We start from the raw sequence: 23,517 nt of genomic DNA, 5'->3' as shown, positions 1-23,517 counted from the left end.
CCCTCAGTCTGAACATGAAATAGTGTCTTCAAGGACTTTAGGCATTTCTGCAGTGGCTAGGGATATAAAAAAGCATCTGATAATTACAATTGTAATAATCATTAGCATTCTTATAAATTTATACAAAATAAAATTAATTTCTTATCCAAAACACACAGTTTGTGGCCTAAATTACACCAAATAAGAACATCTGAATGGCTGTTAGATATTGTTTGACTTTCTTCTCCATTAAAAGTGGGTGTTAAAAACAGACAGTTGCACAGCACTTTGTGTACCAGGGTAAAAGTGGTAGGAGACAGAATTTTAATTTAGCTGTCAGCTGTTTTTTACGCATTGGTCTGAACAGATACATCACATGCAAAAATCAGAACATGCATGGTGTGAACAAGCCTTTACAACTCATTGGCGTACATTTCACATATGTTTTTATTAAGTTTGTTTATGCGCAGATGTGGACAGTCCATACCCTGATTCAATCATTACTCACCTACATGACGCATGAATTCCCTGTAGTTGAATTTTGTATTAATGTGAAAACATATTACGGACTCAGAAGATGTCCAACTGAGCCAACTAATAATAACCCATTTAAAATGAGCAAGGAGTCCTCAAGTCTTAAAATGCTCTGTACCAGAAACCCTCAATAAGACGGAAATTCTTGACATTTAAAATTCTGCCAATATGTTAGCAACTCAACACAACATTTGGATCACAGCAAAGTCGACAGGATTCCACCCTAGGGGTGTTTTGACTCATTTCTCACATGCGAAGACCGCTAGATGTTGCATTCGAGGTGAAAATATTGGACTCACACTTTGCAGTCTTAAGAACACCCTTCATTTGTTACAGATGGTTTGAGGTCCACAAAGCAGATGAACACAGACATATGAGAGGATTCTGTGCCAGCAGAGTCTCATGACCGACCAGATTCTCATTTGGGAATTCATTAGGCTCGGGCCACTGCTTCGGGCCGGTATTTTTCCTCTGTTCTTCACCTCTAGAGGCCCAATGGCCATTCAGGGCAGGTAAAAGGAAGCACACTCCATAAATAAGCTCCCTTTCTTTGTCCATCCCTTTATTAACATCTTCAAGCACACATGCAGAGTGTCCCTTCATGTTAGTTCTTCTCACACATCCCTGGTTTTTTAGATATGCATTTAAAAGTGGAACCAATGCGCACTAGAATTTATTTGAGATGATCAGACATGACGCCATGGATACTTGGAAGTCGGTCTGAAAGCAGTATCCATGGGACGTGCTTTCATACGTGAAGTCATTGACTGACTGGGCAGCTGCTTTAGGTTACGGATGATCATCAGTTGAATATCTCCACCTGTAGATCATCATATGAAGACGTGCACAGCTGTGCTGCTCCACACCATCACCCAGGACCATTAAAGAAAAGACCCTCCTATTCTGAGAGGAAGTTGAGGTGATGGCTTGAGGACAAGTACAGATTCACAGCAAAGTATCCATAAACGCTAGAGGCGTATCAAAAGGAGCATATCAAAATGCCTTCCAGCTCATGAACACGCTTAAGGGCCAGCACATGTGTAGTGACATTTATGGAGCCGTGTAGACATACAAAGTTAACTTTCAGAGCAGGGTTTCCTCCTTTCTCACCCTCTGAGGATGGCAGGATGTTTGGGGACCGTTTGGACATATAAATGTCCTCCCACAAGTCAGAAGGCATAAATTATTCTGTATAACAGCGCTATCACAATACATCAGGAGATGCTTTTAACTCGTGTCTAAAACTTTGATACTTCCTTCTGGACGGAAACAGGCTCAGGCTTATGGAGAGGAGACTGTTTTGTACTCAGATGATGCAACTCTCAACCTCTGCTTTTAGGCTACGTTCAGACTGTCAGTCCAAATCCGAATTTTGTGCATATCCGTTTGAAATCTGATCAGAACGACGAAAAAAAAAAATCGAATAGCTGATTCGAGCTACATCCATACGTGGTTTAAAATCCTATTTAATTCTGGAAATCTGTTTCAGTCTGACTGCTCTGATCGGATTTCGCGGCGAGTAAATGGATAAGTAACTACATAATCAAATTCACAAATATTACACCATTTAAACATTATTAAAAATGCATAGGCTGAGTTTCTAAAACAATCTTTGTCAAAGAATACACTTGTTTGTTCACAGTTTGAACGTTCTTGTTTCTATTTGTTTAATTTCAAGATCTGAGGTGTATTATCCATTGTTGCTTTTAAACGCTACAAAGCTGGAGCACTAAATGATATTCAAAGTCACATTACACGCTTTTAACTTTAAATAAAGCACATAAACAGTACCTGAGATTATCATTGCCACAATTTGTTTGTTGTTCCAGCCGTGACGTCGCAGAAAAATTACCCTGGAAACCCAGAAATCTCGCGAGAGCACAAGTTGAATTTGCTCAGCGAGTTTACTCTGGCGTCGAGTAATGATGCTCATTAAATATGCCATTGTATCCGAGCTGCACCAATCACATCGGGTTATCTGATATAGGCGGGCCAGAGGCGAGCTAAACAGATGACGACAGCGCTGTGACGTCGAAGTCATTAGTAAACATTGCAAGATGGCTATGGATGAACACCAGTTGTTTGAAACGGCTTTGGCCGCTACAATGAACGAGTTAGACTTGGCTTTTTATCTAAAAGATGCCAAAGGCCTACTGAGCAAAAAACCTATTTCAAAGGAGTGAGGAAACAGTTGCTGAAAACAACTGCAGCCCTCAACTCTTGAAATGCTCTGTACCAGAAAAAGACCAAAGTCTAAAATTCTGGACTTTTAAAATTCTGCCAATGTGTTAGCATGAATTATCAAAACCAAAAAAACATTTGGATTACAGCAAAGATGATATTTATACAATAAGGGAGGGAATTATGATAAGTAACATTATTGCACACACTAGATATACATCTTTGGCCATTGCGCTCACATCTTGTGTCTTTTGCAGCATCTTGTGCATGACAGCGCTCTAAAAACATGGTGCTCAAGTTAAAATAAGTTCAGCTTTTAAAGGAGACCTAGCATTTTTTTCTCCATTCAACTGCCCTGCGTCTTTTTTTAATTATGCTTTGTGGACAGACCCTTGCTGAGGAGTCCATGATCGGAAAACTCCTTATGGATTTCATTTTCTTTTTACGTCAGATGGGATGTAAACTATTATTTTGACCAGCATAAGGAAAAATGACTAAATCCATAATCAAGGTGCAGAAGAAGCGTCAAAACCACAATCAGAGAAATTCCTATCCAGATGGATTAGATTTCTCTAAGGACTCTAGATTAGCCAAAAAACATTAGGTGATTTGCTCCGTAATTTTTAACGGAGGTTGTGCAAGAAAAAGAAAGACATGTTTACAGGATTATAATCACAAAACACATCTGTGAAATACTATTTGTTTAACCTTCTCTAGTTAAGTCCAAATAGGGAGCCCAATAGGGAGCGGGGAAATGGGAATGGGATACAATATGGGCCAGAATTAAATCCTGGTTTCCCAAAAGAGCACTACAGCTTGATGTGTTTTTGTGAGCATGTGTGCTAAACCCTAGACTACTGTTCTGACAAACATCCTTATTCTTTTAAGTTTTAAATATAATTTAATTGAGCACTGGAAATGAGTCTGAAATGTTCTCCTGATAAGACTGTACTATAGACCTGTGAAATACCTGGACACCCTATATCAGTGATTAAAAGAAGCACAAGAAGCATCCCACTCTGTGTCTGACAAGGCTGTTCGGCCTTTCAGGCTCAATAAAGGGACACCCCTACATAGGACACCTACATAGAGTCTACATAGGACGCGACAAATGTCACAACAGCTTCAGGCTGGATGAAACAAAATGACCATTGCAAATCCATTTGTTTTTCAAGGTGAGAGAGTGAGAGCGCTTGAAAAAGTCAGAAATTGAACAGATCATCAGTTTACTGTTGGGAATTTGTCGTATCGGTTTGCACCACACCACAACCAGTGTAGACAGCATCACTGACTATAATGGGTTCGATTTGCTTTTGTCTGGTGTTGACAGTGTTAGTTGGGGTTAGGGCCCGGCTGTCCGATCCTGCTCCTGGAGGACCACTGTCCTGCAGAGTTTAGCTCCAATACCAATTAAACAAACCTGAACCGAGGTAATCAAAGTCTTTGGGATTACTAGAATCGTACAGGCAGGTGTGCTGAGACAAGTTGAAGCTAAACTCTGAGGGACGTTGGTCCTCCAGAACGTGGACACCTTGGATTGAGGAGCCTTAGCCAGTTGGGCACCATTAGGCTAGTGTACTTCTACTTCTATATTGTAATTCTACAATATTGGGCCTATTCCACAACCCAGTAAACTGCCTCCTGGCCTCTATGGAAACATCCTAACTGAAATTGCGGCTCATACATGAACGATTTGGAAGGCTGTGCACAGACCACACAAATAGCGCTCTGCATGGGAGACTTTGAGAAACTTTACATGGGAGAAACTGATTGCAATAAAAGGTATCAAACGCAAATAAAATTAACAAAGCATGCACATTTTTTTGAGTAAAACAGTCAGTTTTGTATTATTTTGAAAGTTACTACTAAACTACTACAGTTCTTTTAAGTACTGAGTGGAATATAATTAGGGATGCATCAATATTAAAATTCCATCCAATTTGATAAGCTGATCATTTTTGTCACATGGCCGGCGATAACCAATAAATGGCAGCTATTAAAAATATTACTAGTTATATTTAATGTTTAAATTTGATGAAGGCAAATGTAAACCACATGTAAAAATAAAGCGAGCATGCAATTATCAAATAAGTGATCAGTTTAAAAAAAGCTCTAAAATCAGCCTAACCAATAATGTATAGAAATATAAATAACAATAAATCAGCATTTATCTAATTTTGCCCACCATTTTGGATGAAGTCCAACCTTAAAATGGAATGTGAAAGGAACTGGTATAATGGTTAGTGTAACAAGTGAAATAAATAGTTCACTTGTGTTGTTCCAAACCTGCATGCTGTTATTTTTTCTTTGAAACACAAGAAAAAAAAGAAAAAAATCGATATACTGTATGTCTTTTGAAACAATTTGATAGCTTTGTTGCTATACCGCAGGTTTGACACCATGATGTTTGGTCACAAGGCAAGAACCAATGATGCTTGATGTTATTGATGTGTAACTTGCACCAAAATATTGCGCATTGTTTCGAGAGCTGCATAAAGACCTCGATGATCAGTCTAAGAGAAAATAACTTGCATTTCAGTTGTTCATTACACAAAGCTATCACATAAATGTATAGGGATGTAGAATGCAGCACTGCTGTGTGGAAAAAAGCTGTGTGAAGATTCTTTTAAATGCACACCTTTTTTGTTCCACAGACAAAATAATAGTAAGAGGTTTGGAATGACATCATTTCCTTTACACAACAAAATATTTGTACGCGTGGTACACTGGGAAAAAGGTCAGTCTAGCCGTAAGTCATGCGATCTGGCCACCCCCAGTGAAGTGATTCAACCATATGAATCACCACACTGATTTTCATTTTATTTCATTTCTCTCCGATCCTCATTTGGAGGCGCATTCATTCGGAAACGTATTTGCTCTCTACAGCTACGAATGCTGCTTAGCCTTAGTTTAACTTTTTTGCTAGTACTTTAATGCAGACCAGATGTCCACTTGTACAATTCACTCTTAGTGAAGCCCACTCCAGTCAACAGCTGTTTAGTTTAATTGACTATGACCACCGAGTGGATCCCATTGCACTGTTCATGTGAAAAATGCACCACAATCACGCTCTTCCCTTTCATTCACTCTGCTCCCGGGGAGCTTAATCCCAACGAAACAAAGCAAACAGTCCACTGGCTGGTCAAACAGTACGGTACAGTGACTCAGAGAGATGAAAAGAGAAGGATGGGGTGGAGAACGGAGTTTGCTGTCGGGACAAACAGAGCAAACAGACATTCAGCAAGCTCACAATGTTCTGTTGTAGATGCTAGAACTTCCTCCAAGATGTGCAAATGAAGGATTACCAAAAAAGCATTTGACACGATATTAAGGACTGCCAAGGATAAAGAGAAAAGTTGTGGTTAAGCAGACGAATGTGGAAACTGTTCCACGAAATATTGGCTGAGAAAATAAATTAGTACATCTTGTTTGACTGACCTCAGCAGATTTGCAATTACTTTAATTTATACTTACTTGTACTTATCAGCGGAATTTGTAAATCAACTGGGTTTTTTTTTTTATCCCACAGATGGTTACTCTATACAAAAATATCAAAGATGGGTGGACTTTGGATGAAGACCATGGGAAAATCAGAGGCTTGGGAATTCACACTGTAATTTACACCAGTCCTTTCCCTGACATTCACACAAAGGCTTCAATAATTTTTGTTACCCCTGGATTACCCGTTTATTATTGCTACAGAACTGTCCAAGAGTAATACCAGCAACCATAAACCAACATCCCATATAAGTGTCATCTAGGTTATGTTCCTGACATTTATTGACTGCAAAACGACGTAAAATGACTATTCTCTTTTGTTGTTTAGTTACTGCTCCTCTTGTGATGAGAAAATCAAATCATTTAAATGCACCAATCAAAGTGGGAGAGAGTAGGGAAAGGTGTGTCTCCCCTTTAAACTAGCACTAGCAGAAGATATTTTTGTCATGTGACTATTTAGAAAGAATTAAAGTATTGAGTTACACATGAGAAAAGCTTTTTATTAAATTCTAGATGGAGGTGTAAAATATAATTTTATATATTTAATTTTAATATGTAAAATGATTATATTTATTAATATATAAATAATCATACAACACATATATTTGTTGTCTTTGTGCCTTGGCAACTAACTGAAATCAAATACTAAAACCGGCAAAAAAAAATAATAAAGTACTGTATATAGACATTTTTAAAAAGACAGAAGCACATATAATTACTTAATGTCATGATTTGGTCTCGCCTTGGTCACGTTTCATGTCTTTAGGTGTGTTCGACATCGGCTGCGGCTGGATGTAACCGATCGGCGAGAGTAGCCGCGTACAGTCAGGAGGAGCTGCAAACGGAGACGTGAAGTCGGACACTTTCTGGTTCCCGTAGTGACCGCTCAACGTGGTGTTTGCATACTTTACCACAGCTGAAGTGGAATAAAAGCCATATTTGCCAAATAATACACAGATGTTTCAGAGACATTTTCATTCAATACTTTATGTACTGCTTCATACAGCATCTGTTTGAACAAGAATAAAGTTCAACATAAGCTACTATTAATGAAGTGGAGTCTACGTTTTTTAATCAGTTTTAATTTGATAAAGATGACACAATATACCATCGCAACTACATGAAAGAGTGTTTACTGTTATACAAAACTGATTTGTGAGCTTTAGAGGAACTTAAGGTGTTCGAATAAACACGAAACACACGTGATCGTTGTCATGCGGTGAATACGGCCAATCGTGGAACAGCTGTGTCGTCATCAGAGCTCCTGCAGCCACTCTTGAGAAGCTGCGCTGGTTGAGTTCTCCGGCTACTCTCGAATCACTCTCGCAGTACTTTGATGGCACACGTCACAGTCACGTGGCGTCGGCGCTGTATCAAGTCAGACAAAATTTCTAACCAGCATGCACTGCTTCAAGTCAGCCGCCAATCGGTCTGCGCAGAGCTGCATGAAGTCGAACAAGCCTTTTGTCATGTTTCATGTCTGTCATGTGATCCCCTGTTCAAGTCATGTGATCCTGCCATGTGTTCCCTTGTCTGATGTGCCATGTGTCTTGTCATTGGTTAATTGTCTGATCATTGTTCACAGGTGTCTCTTGTCTTGTCATTAGTCTTGTGTATTTAAGCCCTCATGTTTGCCATCTGTTTTGTCAAGTCAAGTCAAGTCAAGTTTATTTATAAAGCGCTTTTCACAATACAGATTGTATCAAAGCAGCTTCACAGTATTAAATTAAAATAATACATCAATGTTTGTTTCTAGTGGAAAACGTCCACGTTTGGTAATGCTGATCAATAGTATTGTTGATTGATTCATTAAATTAAATATCCCCAAATATCCCCAACTGAGCAAGCCAAAGGCAACAGTGGCAAGGAACCGAAAAACTCCATCAGGTGACCTAATGGAGAAAAAAAAAAAACATTGGGAGAACCCAGGCTCAGTCGGGGGCCAGTTCTCCTCTGGCGTTTATGACCTAGAGGTCAGATTTAACTGTAAGATTATATGAGTATTACTATAAGAGTATTATATGAATGCCTGGCTGAAGAGATGCGTCTTTAATCTAGTTTTAAACTGGGAGAGCGAGTCTGAGCAACGAACAGTATCAGGAAGACTATTCCAGAGTTTTGGAGCTAAATGTGAAAATGCTCTCCCTCCTTTGGTGGATCTAGAAATCCTAGGTATGACCAAAAGCCTTGAATTTAGTGATCTTAAAGAGCGCGATGGATTATAGGGCGATAGAAGACCCGTTAAATAGACTGGAGCTAAGCCGTTTAGGGCTTTATAAGTCAGTAGCAATACCTTGTAATTATTTTTTCTGCATCAGAAACTGATAGCATGTTACGTAGCTTAGCAATGTTTTGTCAAGTATTGTTTCCTGTAGTCCACTGTTGAGTAAGTCTGTGTTCGCGTTTATGTCCACGGTTTTGTTTGTTGCCACGCCACGCCTTTGTTTTATGTTTAAATAATATTTAATATTTAAAAAAAGTTTAAATAAACTGCACTTGGGTTCTCAATAAGCTTGCCTCCAGTGGATACATTACAGAATACTTGACTGTCAACAATGAACCCAGCAGTTGCCCTCCTTTGTCTTCGTCAAGACAACCGGGCGATCGAGGATTATGAGGCAGAGTTTTGTGAACTCTCTCACCTGTTGGACTTTAATGATGTGGCCCTCAAGGACCTATTTAGGGTAGGTTTGAATGAGCCAGTTTGGGGGAAAAATTCATTGGTCTCTGGCACAATACAAAGACTATGCTCTGTTATTGAGCGGTTCCTCATTTACTGTGGGTTTTGCAGAGGAGCCCAGCAAACCTGCAGTATCCGCCAAGCCTGAGCTACTTCACGTCATGCCTGCCAAGCCTGAGTCTCTTCACGTCATGCCTGCCAAGTCTGAGTCTCTTCACGTCATGCCTGCCAAGCCTGAGTCTCTTCACGTCATGCCTGCCAAGTCTGAGTCTCTTCACGTCATGCCTGCCAAGTCTGAGTCTCTTCACGTCATGCCTGCCAAGTCTGAGTCTCTTCACGTCATGCCTGCCAAGCCTGAGTCTCTTCACGTCATGCCTGCCAAGTCTGAGTCTCTTCACGTCATGCCTGCCAAGCCTGAGTCTCTTCACGTCATGCCTGCCAAGTCTGAGTCTCTTCACGTCATGCCTGCCAAGTCTGAGTCTCTTCACGTCATGCCTGCCAAGCCAGACACTGTTAACGTCATGCCTGCCAAGTCTGAGCCTCTTCACATCATGTCTGCCAAGTCTGAGCCTCTTCACATCATGCCTGCCGAGCCTGAGCCTCTTCACGTCATGCCTGCCGAGCCTGAGCTTCTTCACGTCATGCATTCCCAGCCAGACACTGTTCACGTCATGCCTGCCCAGGCATGGAGCCGTGCCTCTATGGCCCCCTGAACTATCAGACCCACCCTGGCTCCCTGAACTGTCAGGTCCGCCCTGGCCCCCTGAACTGCTGATGCCACCCTGGAGGCTTCATAGCCTGCAAGGTCCACCCACGCCATGCCACGACCCAGGCCTGTCCATGCCAGACCACGTCCCATGTCCTGTCCCCTGTCCTGTCCCCCTGCATGGGCCTGGCCCACCATCCTTCCCCCAAGACCTCCTCCGCTCCACCACCCTCCTCAACTTATGTTTGATTTTTGGTTTTGTTGGGCGTCAGGAGCCGACCTTAGAGGAGGGATCTGTCACGATTTGGTCTCGTCTGGGTCATTTTTCATGTCTTTGTCATGTTTCATGTCTGTCATATGATCCCCTGTTCAAAGTCACGTGATCCTGCCATGTGTTCCCTTGTCTAATGTGTCATGTTGTCATTGTTTCATTGTTCACAGGTGTCCCTTGTCTTGTCATTAGTCTTGTGTATTTAAGCCCTCATGTTTGCCATGTGTTTTGTCAAGTATTGTTTCCTGTAGTCCACTGTTGAGTAAGTCTATGTTCGTGTTTATGTCCACGGTTTTGTTTCTTGTCACGCCACGCCACGCCACGCCTTTGTTTTATGTTTAATTTTGATTATAGGGCTGGGCGATATATCGTATGACATTGTTAGGCGCATCTCGTCAGTAAAGCCGGTTCCTTGATTAGTAGTAAATCGCCATCACCTGCTTTCAGATGGAGCGGCATTTACAACACAGAGCCGTAGTTAACTGACAAGCTGAGCCATATCGCATTATGCAATATGATAGGGCAAAATAGGGCAGATCTATACCCTTGCATGGTGATATAATACTTTCTGTTGCTGATGTAGGAAATGAGCCAGGAAAGAGCTGTACCAGTGATGCCGATATCAGAAAGCCCTTACCCTACGCTCCTCATTCAATAATTGCTGGAGTCGATCAGCTTGTCAATCTATCTTTTCCAGATCACAATTCCATACTCAACTGAATGAGTCAGTAACACAAATCCTAAGGTCTTTTGAGGTTACTCAAATTTTCCAATAGTTTTCCTCCCACCAAAAAAAACAGCAGTGAACTTCTCTTCAACTGTTTCTGTGCTCATTCATTGTAAATACAAGATCCACGAGGAGCAAAACAGTTAGTAAGGAATGAAGTTTATCATGTGCACTAGGATCCAAGCAGCGTGTGTGTGCTGAACCTATTTAGTTACAGTACACGGGTCTGTCATTTTCACAAGGGCCCAAGGCCATAACAATGGCAAAGATCCTCGAGTATTCAGCCAGGAAAGTACAACTGAAGTATATGCTTTCAGAGAAAACCTCCATTACTCACACACTACAGTGACGGAGACAATTCAACCTTACTGGACCTTCTCACGTGACTGGACCAATTACTGTAGCAACAATCTTGGACCTCAACAGGAGACTGTAGGACCTCTGTGACCTGCTGCATTGCTCCTTGCAACATCTGTTTAAGCTCCACTGCTTGGCTCTTCTCTCATTTGGGTGCATTTGAAGGTCCACGGGGCCCGGAAACATCCCTTTACTTGTAAACATTTGGTGGAAAACTCTGCTGTGAGACAACACCAAGGTCGGTAATTATCAGTTATTGTGTGCAGCTGGTTTACTCCATGTTCACATCCACTCAGAAATCACAGAGAGACATATTGCAGGAAAACTAAAGGTCATCATTCAATCCTCTGAGTCACACTTCATTTTTTGTCAGCAACTAATGTCGTCCTTAAGGCATTACATTTATTTCCATTCATAAAATTCATAGAGTGTTTGTGGTTTCTTGGCCTTTCACAAATACAATACACTTTGATGTCCCATGGCCATTTAAGCAATAGAGGCACACATCAGATTATTATTATTTTTTTTTACTAATATATATCGAACATAAAATGAAACTAACATGATGAGAAGCTAGTTTTAAACATCAAATGTCTATATCCCTCCTTAAAATAGTGATTTTTGACTCACTCCATCTCATAGATCTTGACCTTTTTGACTGTAACCAACAACTAAAATCATACAGTGAAATGAAATGACAGTGAAATTGCTCTGAAAGAACAGATTAAGGGTTTGGGGGTCATTTTGTTATTTATGAACGCACTGACAGGGGCCCCTAGACAAAGTTTTTCTTAGGGCCCCCAGAGTTTTGGCATGCATAAGGCTAAAAATTTACGAAGTTAAATTATACAGATTAAAGCTATTCAATGTGGTTTAGCAGTCATAGTGTTGAAAAAAAAAAAGGAAGACCAAGAAAAGAGCATTTCCAAAAAAAATGTTTTCAAAAGGATGATAACTTGACCTCATAAGTCACAACAACCTGGAGATCAGGGCGGTGTGGATTTCACTCTGAGCCCTGCATGGATCGTTGGAACAAACTCAGGCTTTTTATGCAGTTCAAACAAGATTCAGATAAACAGGGTTTCATTCACACATGCACGCACTCAAACAAAACAATAACATCCAGTTATTCAGTTCGACTTGGAAGCTCAAAAAAGGAGTTGACTCTTCTCCAGAAATTCTTCTCCTTCCTTTTTTTTTTGTTTTTGTTTTTTTCATCCGTGTGAATACTCCGCATTCAACCATGCTCACATCTGGGAGCCATTTTGTCCAAGTCCAACATCTGTGCCTGGCACCTGATACGACAAGAATGATGCTCTGGAAAATCCAATATTAATATTAATATTTCACCGGACTTAATCCAGGTGTGTGGCTCAGCAGTGAAACGGGCGATAACCTGTGCATTTTTGCTACATTCAGACAGCAACCGGGGACCAAGACTGACGGCCAACAGCTCCAGACCAAAACATAACCCGACTTTCACGGATGTGATTTTTGAAAATGAAGTATAAGCAACCTGATACTGCGTGCCTCGGGAGCATAGAGGAACAAGTCAATGAACGCCAAGCAAACGTCACTGGAAACTAGAAATGGGGTCAATAAATATCTTTAAAAAAAAGTTCAAATGGTTAAATTCTTCACTTGTTGGATAACAGAGATCCAAAAGAAAAGGTCAGTCAAAAAAAATAAAAATGACGATGGAAACTCTACAGACAGTCTGAGACGCCTAACAACACGTTCGCTGTTCATTTTTCTCCTACGTTCAATGGGTTATAAATTAAGCTGTAGTAATTTTACCAAAACCCAAACATGCTTCAAAGGACCAATGGAAGATGAAAATAATGAGAGGCTCAACCAGAAGTTCTCATCCGTGCATGCCAGGATAATTTCTTCAATACTCAAAAACCGACTTCAAATCCCATTTGGAAGAAAAAGATCTGTGTGGTTGATCAGTTTCCATTGATGTAGAACATTGTTTATTTGTGTATCATAGTCAAGTGAGAACTGCGTAAAAGTGCCTGTGAGCACTTAAATGTTCACAGTTGTTGAAATTACATTCAAATACAAACATCCCCACCAGGCTTCGGGGAGGCCGACATGACCGATAGTTGAGAAATCCTGAATAATGCTTGTGCTAACTTGGTAATTCTCTAGGAAAACAGGAAGAGTTCAAGTTATGTATGAAGAAGGAAGAACATTGAATTATAGTGTTTCAACAGGCCAAAGTTATGGATGAAGGTCACCCGAAAAATGGCAGATTTATTGACCAGGTTTAGTTTCCATCTCTGGTCAGAAGTGTTCAACCCCTACATCAGTTCATCAGGTCGCATGACCTACATGAGTTTCATTGACTGCCCTACCCATATTCCATCTGCTTTCCTCATTTGTCTAGTCGTAGCGCTCATCCTTGTCCAATAAGTCTTAATATCACCCACTCTATCTTGCTCTAATACTAACCTCCCCATCCATATCCTCTCCATCTGGTTTTCTGTCCTCTACATGTGCAGCTGTCCCTTCTCCTGAATCATCTCCTTAGCTCGCTCTTCACGTCTGTCTGATAATTTCCTCTGTGCCCTTGCAGCTACTGCTGATTTCTCCAGTGAACGCTGGATGTTTTTGGTTTCGCCGTTCGGTCAAAAGGAGCAATGGCTAACAGATTTGTGTTGTCCTCTGACAGATATGATCTCCAGATGGAATCGTCAGCTTCGGCTGTCAAAAGTTCAACGGAACGCGATTGCGCTTGGCTGTTTCTTGTGAAACTTCAGACGATAAGGACGCAGGATGTTCAATATGTCTTCAAATGGACAAATTGCTTGCAACAAGCCGTTGGAGATGAACGAACCAGATTTACAGTTGTAAAAACACTGAATGCTGAGACTCTTTTAGAGGTAGACAAGTCAATAATAAAAAATAACAAATATGGTATTAAATTGTATTATATTATTGTTAAACTATTGATATTGTGATTATGATATGATTAGTTAAATGGACGTCTTGTAACTGAAAGGATGTAAGTGTTAAAAAAAATATTCCTATTTTGCTCTTAAACAAGGCACTTAACCTCATGCTGCTCTAGGGAGAATGACCCTGGTATACTGTAAGATCATCTGTTAAAGGGGTGGTATAATGCCCTTTTCAAAAGATGTAAAATAAGTCTCTGATGTCCCCAGAGTGTGTATGTGAAGTTTTAGCTCAAAATACCCCACAGATATTTTTATATAGAATGTTAAAGTCACTTTTTGAGGGTGAGCAAAAACGCACCGTTTTGTGTCTTTCCCTTTAAATGCAAATGAGCTGCTGCTCCCGACACAGAGGGCGGAGCTACAACAGCTTGTGTCATTTTACCTCACACAGACATGCACTGAAAATTTCTCAATCAGATGATGTCAACAGAGTCAATGATGGAGGGACTCAAGAAGTGACAACATGTAGAAGCAACAGGACATTTCTGAATGGTTAGTTGATGAATGTCTTCTAGTCATTGATTAGCATATTCTGTCATGATAATCTATAAATCGTGTTCAGGGGGCGGGGTTTATGTAAATTCTAGGGTTGGTGATGTCACTAACCCGGGAGGAATGTCGTGTAGTCTCTACCAGCCGTTTGTTGTAGTCCTTAAAAAGCGATTTCTTTAAAAGAAAATGTCTTCCTTTGCTTTGAACTTTGAGCGCTGTAACTTTGCAGATGTTGTTTATGCTCAAACAGCAACATTACACACTAACTAAAGTTAGAAAAGTGAAATCATAATCAACCACCCCTTTAAATAGTAAAGAAGTACACTGACTGTGATTGACAACTGTAAATGGGGTCAGGTTGATCTATATGTCGACAGACATAAAGGTGTTTTGACATAGTTTAGCACAGAGCTGCGGCACATTGATTAATGGTGTCCTATACTGATTATACAAATTATTGACAATCACTGACAATCTATGGTGTAGACCTATACATGTTTTTCGTACAATGCTAATGTTGACAAAAACAAAGGCAGACATGAAGAACAAAAAAACTGCATTTCCAAAACTGCTTAAAGGTCCTATGACATGCTGCTTTTTGGATGCTTTTATATAGGGCTTAGTGGTCCCCTAATACTGTATCTGAAGTCTCTTTCCCGAAATTCAGCCTTGTATGTATGTATGTGTATATATATATATATATATATATATATATACACACATATACATACATATACATACATATATATTAACCAGTGCCACTATATTAGTCAGACCTCTGCCACTATTACATGAAGGAACTAAAAAAAGACTTTTGTGTTCATTTGTACATCCAAACACTGAGAAACTGCCACACTTGCACGGTCGCAGCTCATTTTCTCATGGGCGGGCCAAATTCTCTGGGCGGGCAAAGCAGAGAAATGGGAGGTAACCTTTCCCCTTATGACGACATAAGGGGAAGATTCCAGATTCGCCCGTCTGAGCTTTCATTTTCTCAAAGGTGGAGCAGGATACCCAGGGCTTGGGTTACACCTATCGCCGTTTCTAGCCACTGGGGGACGATAGGCAGGCTAGGAGAACTCATATTAATGTCAAAAAACCTCATAAAGTAATCTAAGAGCCTCGTAATCTTTAATCAGAATAAGTTCCCCTCCCTCTTGCAGCGACATCTCTTCTCTGATGACGTGTTTACTGGCGTGAGGGCGGGGCAACCTGTCACTCACATGAGATTGACCAATAGCAAACCAATCAATACCATCCAATTAATCCCCAATGGACAAAATCAAGTCCCCCTACATTTTTTCTTATTCCAGAAGCCGTTTCACTTGGACATCCATAGAGAAGAAAGGACTATCGCAACTTCTGTTTAATGCCAACTTTAAAAATTTGCCCCATAAGTTGCTATCAAACACAATAAATGATTTGAGATGTGGTGGAAATGACACAGTGGGAACTCAGGCTGATGAACATCAGGTCATGATGTTTCAGACAAAATGATAAACTATTAAAGGACAACTCCGGTATTTAACACCTTGAGTCTATTCTGTAGTTTGTTTTGGATGAACAAGAGTGGTGGACAAAGAAATTTTGACAATGGTTCCTGTCGCGACTTTTGGACTATTTTAGAATTGCCCATGGCCGCTTTAGAATGGGAGTCAATGGCCATGCACAAACATGCCTTTAAAACAACCCTTAACGTTCGTTTTCAAAACTGTGCAACTCACCGAGTGGTTAGTGGTGTTCGTTGATGATTAAAAACAAATATATCGGCGCAATGTATGATTTCGATCAGTTTATTTTTCTATAGCGGAACTATTTTTTCAGATACCTCACAACCGCGTATAAACTTCCGCTCGATATTTGAGTCTGAAGCGTTGGCACACTCCCGACCACTTGATGGCGATAACGTGTCTAGCGCATAGAGTAAAAAAAGGTTTCGCGGGAAAGTCACTCACAGTCGAGTTCAACTTCATACCCAAGGCCAACATTGCACTGGTCACTGAGCCATCCAATATGATAAAACTTTGTGCGGTCAGAAACTGCGGTAAAATCCCTAAAAATAGGAGTTGTCATCGGATTCCTTTCCACAACCCTGAACGAGTAAAGTTTTGGCTTATTCCTCGGGTTTGACATAAACACCCCTTTAGATGTTCTTCGAAAAGCTGACCATCGTGTTTGTGCATTTCACTTTCGGGACGAGGACTATGTTAAATCTACAGGTTCTCGAAAAAAGTCTCAGAAGAAACTCTATCTGAAAAGGACAGCTGTACCGACGCTCAGTGGACCAACGCTAGACGAAGAAGACCTTGGGGTAAGCTAAACAACATAAAATGATATGTTATTTGTATGACTAGTTTAGCTTGAACATCTGATAGGGTTCCCTTGGGGTTTTAAAAAGTCTAAAATTCCCGAACTTCAAATGTTATGTCTTAAAACTTCTTAAAAACGGGTCTTCTGCGCACTCTAAGCGCCCTCGCGCCGGATTCACACTGCACGCATTAGCATTTTGAACCCCGCATACTGTCCAGTGGGGGATGGGAATGCATCCCTAACAGCCCACACCACGCAACTGGGCAATGCAATTCTATTTCCTCGTCCAAGTGGTTGGCCTTTGAGGGCCCACTCCAGAATTACACGATAAGCCACAAGTCGGTATTGCCTGAGGATTACATAACAGAGCATAGACTGCGTCAGCGGTGGCATAGTTTTCGAAAAAATTATAGTCAAGGTATATGCGAATTATACAAATTGGCTATGACTAGGAAATGCAATACATAAATGTAGCTTACCTTTCTGACAATTTTCCATTCGGTCCTTCGGGTGTGGGGCGTTTCTTCCAGTTTATCTTTGGTACCCAGAAGAAAGTTTCCAGCACGGGTTTATACATTAGCTGGCGCACTTCGTTGTCTGTGATGCAGACCGACGACACATCATCCTTGTCGACCGAGACATTCAGGCTGGCCATACCATCTGTGAGGAGAAGGTCCCACTCCGTGCAGCACCGACTTTCTACCTCCGTCGGCATCTGCCTGCATTTGTCACAGGCACACCACCAAGTTCCCGTGATCCTCGGGACATCTTCTGCCGGAGCTTCAGGCGCCTCCATAGCCCTAGCCTGAGCCTCCATCTCCCTTACACGTAGCTCCTCTTCTGTATATTCAGGTTCGAAACGGTATCCTCGACCGTCAAATTCAAAATCGAGCGGGTCCAGAATCCACCTTTCATAATCCATTGTAGATGTAATGATTTTTTTGTTTGTTTATTTCGCTAACTTACTCCGAGCGAACCGAGGGAAAAGACCATAAAAGACTACAACCACATGTAAACAGCCCCCTTTCCGTTTCCGGTAGCGCAGTAATATCAACGAGCAATGAGTCCTCCAACGGAAATCAATGGGATTTTACAAAATGCCAAATAAAACACGACAGAAAATGTATTTCGCTACGCTAGTTTTTAATCATCAACGAACACCACTAACCACTCGGTGAGTTGCACAGTTTTGAAAACGAACGTTAAGGGTTGTTTTAAAGGCATGTTTGTGCATGGCCATTGACTCCCATTCTAAAGCGGCCATGGGCAATTCTAAAATAGTCAAAAAGTCGCGACAGGAACCATTGTCAAAATGTCTTTGTCCACCACTCTTGTTCATCCAAAACAAACAAAATAGACTCAAGGTGTTAAATACCAGAGTTGTCCTTTAAGTATAACAATTTGTTAGTGGAAAAATGTAACTATTGAGTCCCAAAAAAAAAAAATTATGTTTTTTTTTTTTTTACATACTTAAGACAACCCATGTGCAAATATCTTCTCCTTAAAATTGAAATGTACCAAAGAAGTGTTTCCCACCGTCACAAACATGTAACCAATCCCGTAAACATACGGGGCTTTTCCTATCATTCTTGTCATGTTCTGTGGGCATTTTAACACAGTGAGCACAAAAACACCTTTAAGAAGGGACAGGGTTTTTTAATTGTTTAATTTGCATATTCATAATTCTGCGTATACTAAGGCCCCGTTTACACGATGGAAAAACGCAGATATTTCCCTGCGTTTTGGCCTGTCATTTACACGAAAACGCCGTTTTTATCCCAGAAAACGATTATTTCTAAAAACTCCGGCCAAAGTGGAGATTTCTGAAAACGCCGGTTATGTGTTGCCGTGTCAACTGGGAGAAACGGGGTTTTAGGTTCTCAAACGTCACATTATGCACCAGAAAATGCTTACGTCATGTGAGCACCCTATGTTTAGAGTTTGTTTGGCTACTGTTTGATCATGAATGCTGTTAAGGTGGTACTCATTTTTACTTTTGTGCAAACGCTTTTGGCCTGTTTGCATTTGCTTCGCTGTCTGTCCACACAAACGAACCTCGCGCCATGTCTGTTGTTTTGAAAGGAACTGGAAGTCGCTCGTGCTATTCGTTGTTGTCGATTTTGAGGATTCTGATTGGCTTGCATGGCTTTATCCTTCTCCCTCCACTGCCGCCCATAGGTTTGGCATAGTTATGATGTTGCTCGACGGCGTATTTATGCGGGTTGATGTAAACGACAACTTTTTTGAAAACGATGTTGTGTGCACAATGTTATTTTTGAAAACGGAGGGGGAGAAATATTCGTTTGAAGCAAGAATGTAGAGTTATTTTAAGGCACGGTTTCTCAAACTCGGTCCTGGAGGGCCACTGTCCTGCACAGTTCAGCTCCAACCCTGATCAAACACACCTGAGCAAGCTAATCAATGTCTTCAGGATCACTAGAAACTCACAGCTAGGTGTGTTTGGTCAGGGTTGCAAAGGCCCTCCAGGGCCGAGTTTGAGAAACCCTGTTTTAAGGCATGAAGAAGGGGGACTTTAAGAAAGTTCCTAAAAGTAAAAAATGTGCTTATAGATAATAAAACCAGACAACATAACTGCAGTATTTCTATGCATCACAGATAAGGATGTGACGTGGTCACAGTGGTACTCTGTCAGTTTGTTGAGAGAAATGTGTATGTTCTTGTAAAAAAAAAGAAGTAATCTAACACATATACTTGTTCTCTTGATGTACCTTGCCAAAAACCTGCCGAAACGTTGAAATGCCTTCGATTAGGCAACTATGAATGACTAATATGTTTTCAAATTCTTTGAGTAAAAGTATAGCGAAAGGCTAAATATAGCAAACCACATAGGAAAAATTTTATATTAATAGTGTTTCAAATCACCAAGGACAAAAACAATAGCTGTTAACTCTGATCATATGATGCGGTAGAGCGAGAGCCTCCACACACTGATGGGATCTTTAAAGGCAAGCACTCGCTGTACCAACATGTGGTAGGAATTAAACAGTGTGTGTATGTGTGGAAGGAAACTTCTGCATCTTTGGTGTACAAAAACGGGTTCAAATTCCAGCAGTGTTAAATTCCTTGCTCTAGGGGCCTGTACATATGATAGTGTTTCACTTTTGACTTTATTAGCTACTGATGTGGATCAAAGAAATGGTCTTGACTCTTGTTTTGTAACTTAGCAAGTTTTGCTGATCAGTGTTATCACGGCAATAATAATGGACGCTTGTTTTTCACAACTGCATGATGTTGTAGATATTACTAGACACTAATTATTACCCAGGGGAGTTACTAAGTAGCTAACAGGCAATGCTACTAACTTAACTACTGTACAATTTTCAGTAGCATGACAACAATAGTTAAGCTAGAAACTTTTCCACTAAAAAAACGGCAAGTAGCGATAGGTGAGACAAAAAACAAAACAGTTTAACTATTCAGTATTGGAAAGTTGGATTAGCTTTGGCAATAAGGTCTGACAATTCATGCAAATTAACCAGATAGGCATGTATGTAGGTAGTAGATAGACAGACAGACAGACAGACAGACAGACAGACAGACAGACAGACAGATAGATAGATAGATAGATAGATAGATAGATAGATAGATAGATAGATAGATAGATAGATAGATAGATAGATAGATAGATAGATAGATAGATAGATAGATAGATAGATAGATAGATAGATAGATAGATAGATAGATAGATAGATAATCTTAATGTTTTAACCTATACTAATACATTATTAAAATCAAAAGTTGTGTCTGTTAATATTATTTAATGGATCTGAGTTTTCATGAACTTACAATGAATTTCTATGAACTAGCACTAACAAAGTTTAACAAACACTTTTAACAAATATATTTCTCATTGTTAGTTAATGCATTACTAATGTAACATTATAATATATATATATATAATTTAAATAATTTAAAATGTATAGATTATTATAGTTATTTTTCATATTATTATTATTATTATTATTATTATTATTATTATTATGTAGCTTCAATGTAGTGTGCACAATGTATACAAATAACATAAAATAATTAAAGCTGCATGCAGCATTTATCGGGGTTCAAGCATTTAACGCCTTTAAGCACACAAGCATCAAAAGACATTAAGTTTTATTTAGCAAACTTTTAACCACTGACATCATAGATGGAAAAGTCAATTTACAGCCAATACAGGCAATTTACCATAAGAAATATATGGTTTTCAAAGCTTTTTAACAGTTATAGCGCCACCTATGGTCCGATCTCCATAAACTTTTGCATGCTTGTTACGAATGTTATGACACATATGCTCATCAATTTTTGTGAAGTTCCGAGTTTTCCTTTAGGATTTATAGGCTTTTGAGTGTATTTTGCCACGGCCCTTTTCTAAATGACCCTGTTACAACTTTTTTCCGATAATTATTGATCTAGAGCAGGGGTGTCCAAACTCAGTCCTGGAGGGCCACTGTCCTGCAGAGTTTAGCTCCAACCCCAATTAAACACACCTGAACCAGATAAACAAGGTCTGATTATCTGGTTCAGGTGTGTTTAATTGGGGTTGGAGCTAAACTCTGCAGGACAGTGGTTTGGACTGAGTTTGGACACCCCTGATCTAGAGAGTCCAGAGAATTGCCCTAGACTGGTCTGGTTCTGATCGGGCGAAAAACCAGGGACTAGTTCGCAAAAGTAGGTTTTGGACAAAATTCGACATAGCAGAAAATGTTTCTAGGACAAACGGTCTAAGAGTTATGAGCGATTTTGTACTTTTGGTTGCTGTAGCGCCACCTATGGGCCAACCGGGGTCATACTCTGATAGGTTCTGCCCAAGTTGAGGCCTACCATCTGGCCAGGTTTCAAGTCTCTAGGCCTTACGGTTTGGCCTGCACGATCAGTCTTACAAATCCTTACAATTACAATAGGGTTTCAGCATTTCATGCTTGAACCCCTAATAATAAAATGCAATGAACCATATAATTGTGCATATTGCAGTTAGGGGGCAAAATAAAGTTACTTTGTGATTTTCTTGTGATGTTGCAGAAGCACCCAAACTACAATGTCAACATGGACAGCTTAGCCTTGACAACCAGAATATTAATACATTTTTGTTTCCTTTTGTACAATAAACACTTGTCTGTGGCGAGTTGAGTCGCCACTTTAGGTCCAATGTACAATCCGTGTCCTGAAGCAAAACCACTGCTTTAGCAACACTGATGTGACCTCAGACTAACCTGAGGGTTGGAGAACACCTGCTGAATGTTGTTGATAGGGCCACAGGGGACACCGGTGCCTTCGAACCGTCTCAACCACTCTCCAGTCGTGTCCTCCATGAACCTGAGGGAGGACAGAGGCATGAATGAAGGTAGGGGTGCTGGAAAACGGCACGGACGCGATAACATGAGCTCAAATGCAAGTCATATGTGGCCACTTCCTCGCTCTGTCCCTTCAGGACAACAGCACTGTGTAAAACCACCAACACTCTTTTGAAAGATTTTACTTAATATGCCCACTATAATTAAAGTTAATCCAGGCTTCTTTTTCTAGCAATATATAAACAAATAAGGTTTCACATTTTAGAAACATACTCTCACAAAGCATGTCTTCGGTGACTGACGCTGATTCACCCAGTCAGAATGTGCCGTTTGAATTTTGTACAGACTTTTTTAAGGTATTTCGGTTCAGAGCAATCCCATTGTTGGCAAAAGTACTAAGAATGGCTTGAGGGTGTGCGAACAAAATGTTTCAATGTCAAAAAACATTAATTTAGCTTCTTAAAGGAAAGCTTTTGCAGTTCTCACACACTGACAGCAAAATGCATCAGACGGGCCATAGCAGAAACGTAGCAGAGAGAAAGGAACATTTTTGGTTTGTTACTTTGCAGATCCACAGCTATTTCTCCAGCATATAACCAATAATGTTGCCAGCATCAAATGTTTTAACATTTAAAGGCAAATAAATGATATGTATTACTCATTTTACTTTTGATTGAGATTGTAAAGATGCAACAGATTTTTAGCATATAAGGACTTACATATTAGTCTATTTCTCAGATAAAAAGATTATAAATATAGCTCATGAGACTGCTTTTATGGTGTTTTTACATCCTCAAAACAAACAACAAACAAACAAAACAAAACAAAAACAGTAGGAAATTATATAGAGTGGACCCCTGGTGTGTCAAGGTCAATATGTCTTAAAATATCAGGTAGAAATATAATGATAATTATGGATTCATTCATGAAATATTATGGATTCATTCATGAAATATTCTGTCATCATTTACTCACCCTCATATCTTTCCAAACCTTCTTTCGTTCATCTTCAGAACAAAAATGGAGATCTTTTTGATGAAATCAGAGATTTCGGTCCCTCCATTGACATCAACGCAACTACCACTTTGACACTTCAAAAAGTTAATGAAGAGATCGTAAATCTAATCCATATGAATTGAGCAGTTTCGTCCAAATTTTCTGTAGAGACTTAATATTTATATAATGAACAGATTGAATTTAGGCTTTTATTCACATATAAACATTCATCAGCTCACACAACAGTTGTGGTAAACGGAAGCTCAAGCATCTTCGCTTGACGCGCGAGAACCAATGAGGTTCATTCTCGTGTTACGCATCACGTTTGAGCTTCAGCAAGAACCAATGAGGTTCATTCCCGTGTTACGAATCACGTTTGAGCTTCAGGAAGAACCAATGAGGTTCATTCTCATGTTACGCATCACGTTTGAGCTTCAGCAAGAACCAATGAGGTTCATTCTCATGTTACGCATCACGTTTGAGCTTCAGCAAGAACCAATGAGGTTCATTCTCATGT

The 23,517-nt window shown here is 40.1% G+C and overlaps 1 protein-coding gene across 1 annotated transcript in view; it reads right to left on the bottom strand.

Annotated features, from left to right (window-relative positions):
• sugct (succinyl-CoA:glutarate-CoA transferase) overlaps window positions 1-23,517 on the bottom strand; it is a 139,173-nt gene that overhangs the window by 56,881 nt on the left and 58,775 nt on the right. Inside the window, exon 12 of the mRNA XM_084398685.1 lies at window positions 21,924-22,026. Coding sequence (XP_084254811.1) covers window positions 21,924-22,026 — 103 coding nt within the window. The remainder of the gene's footprint in view (window positions 1-21,923; window positions 22,027-23,517) is intronic.

This window comes from Rutilus rutilus, assembly GCF_951802725.1.
Source record: "Rutilus rutilus genome assembly, chromosome: 24".
NCBI lineage: Eukaryota > Metazoa > Chordata > Actinopteri > Cypriniformes > Leuciscidae > Rutilus > Rutilus rutilus.
This window is presented reverse-complemented; position numbering and strand designations above follow the sequence as displayed.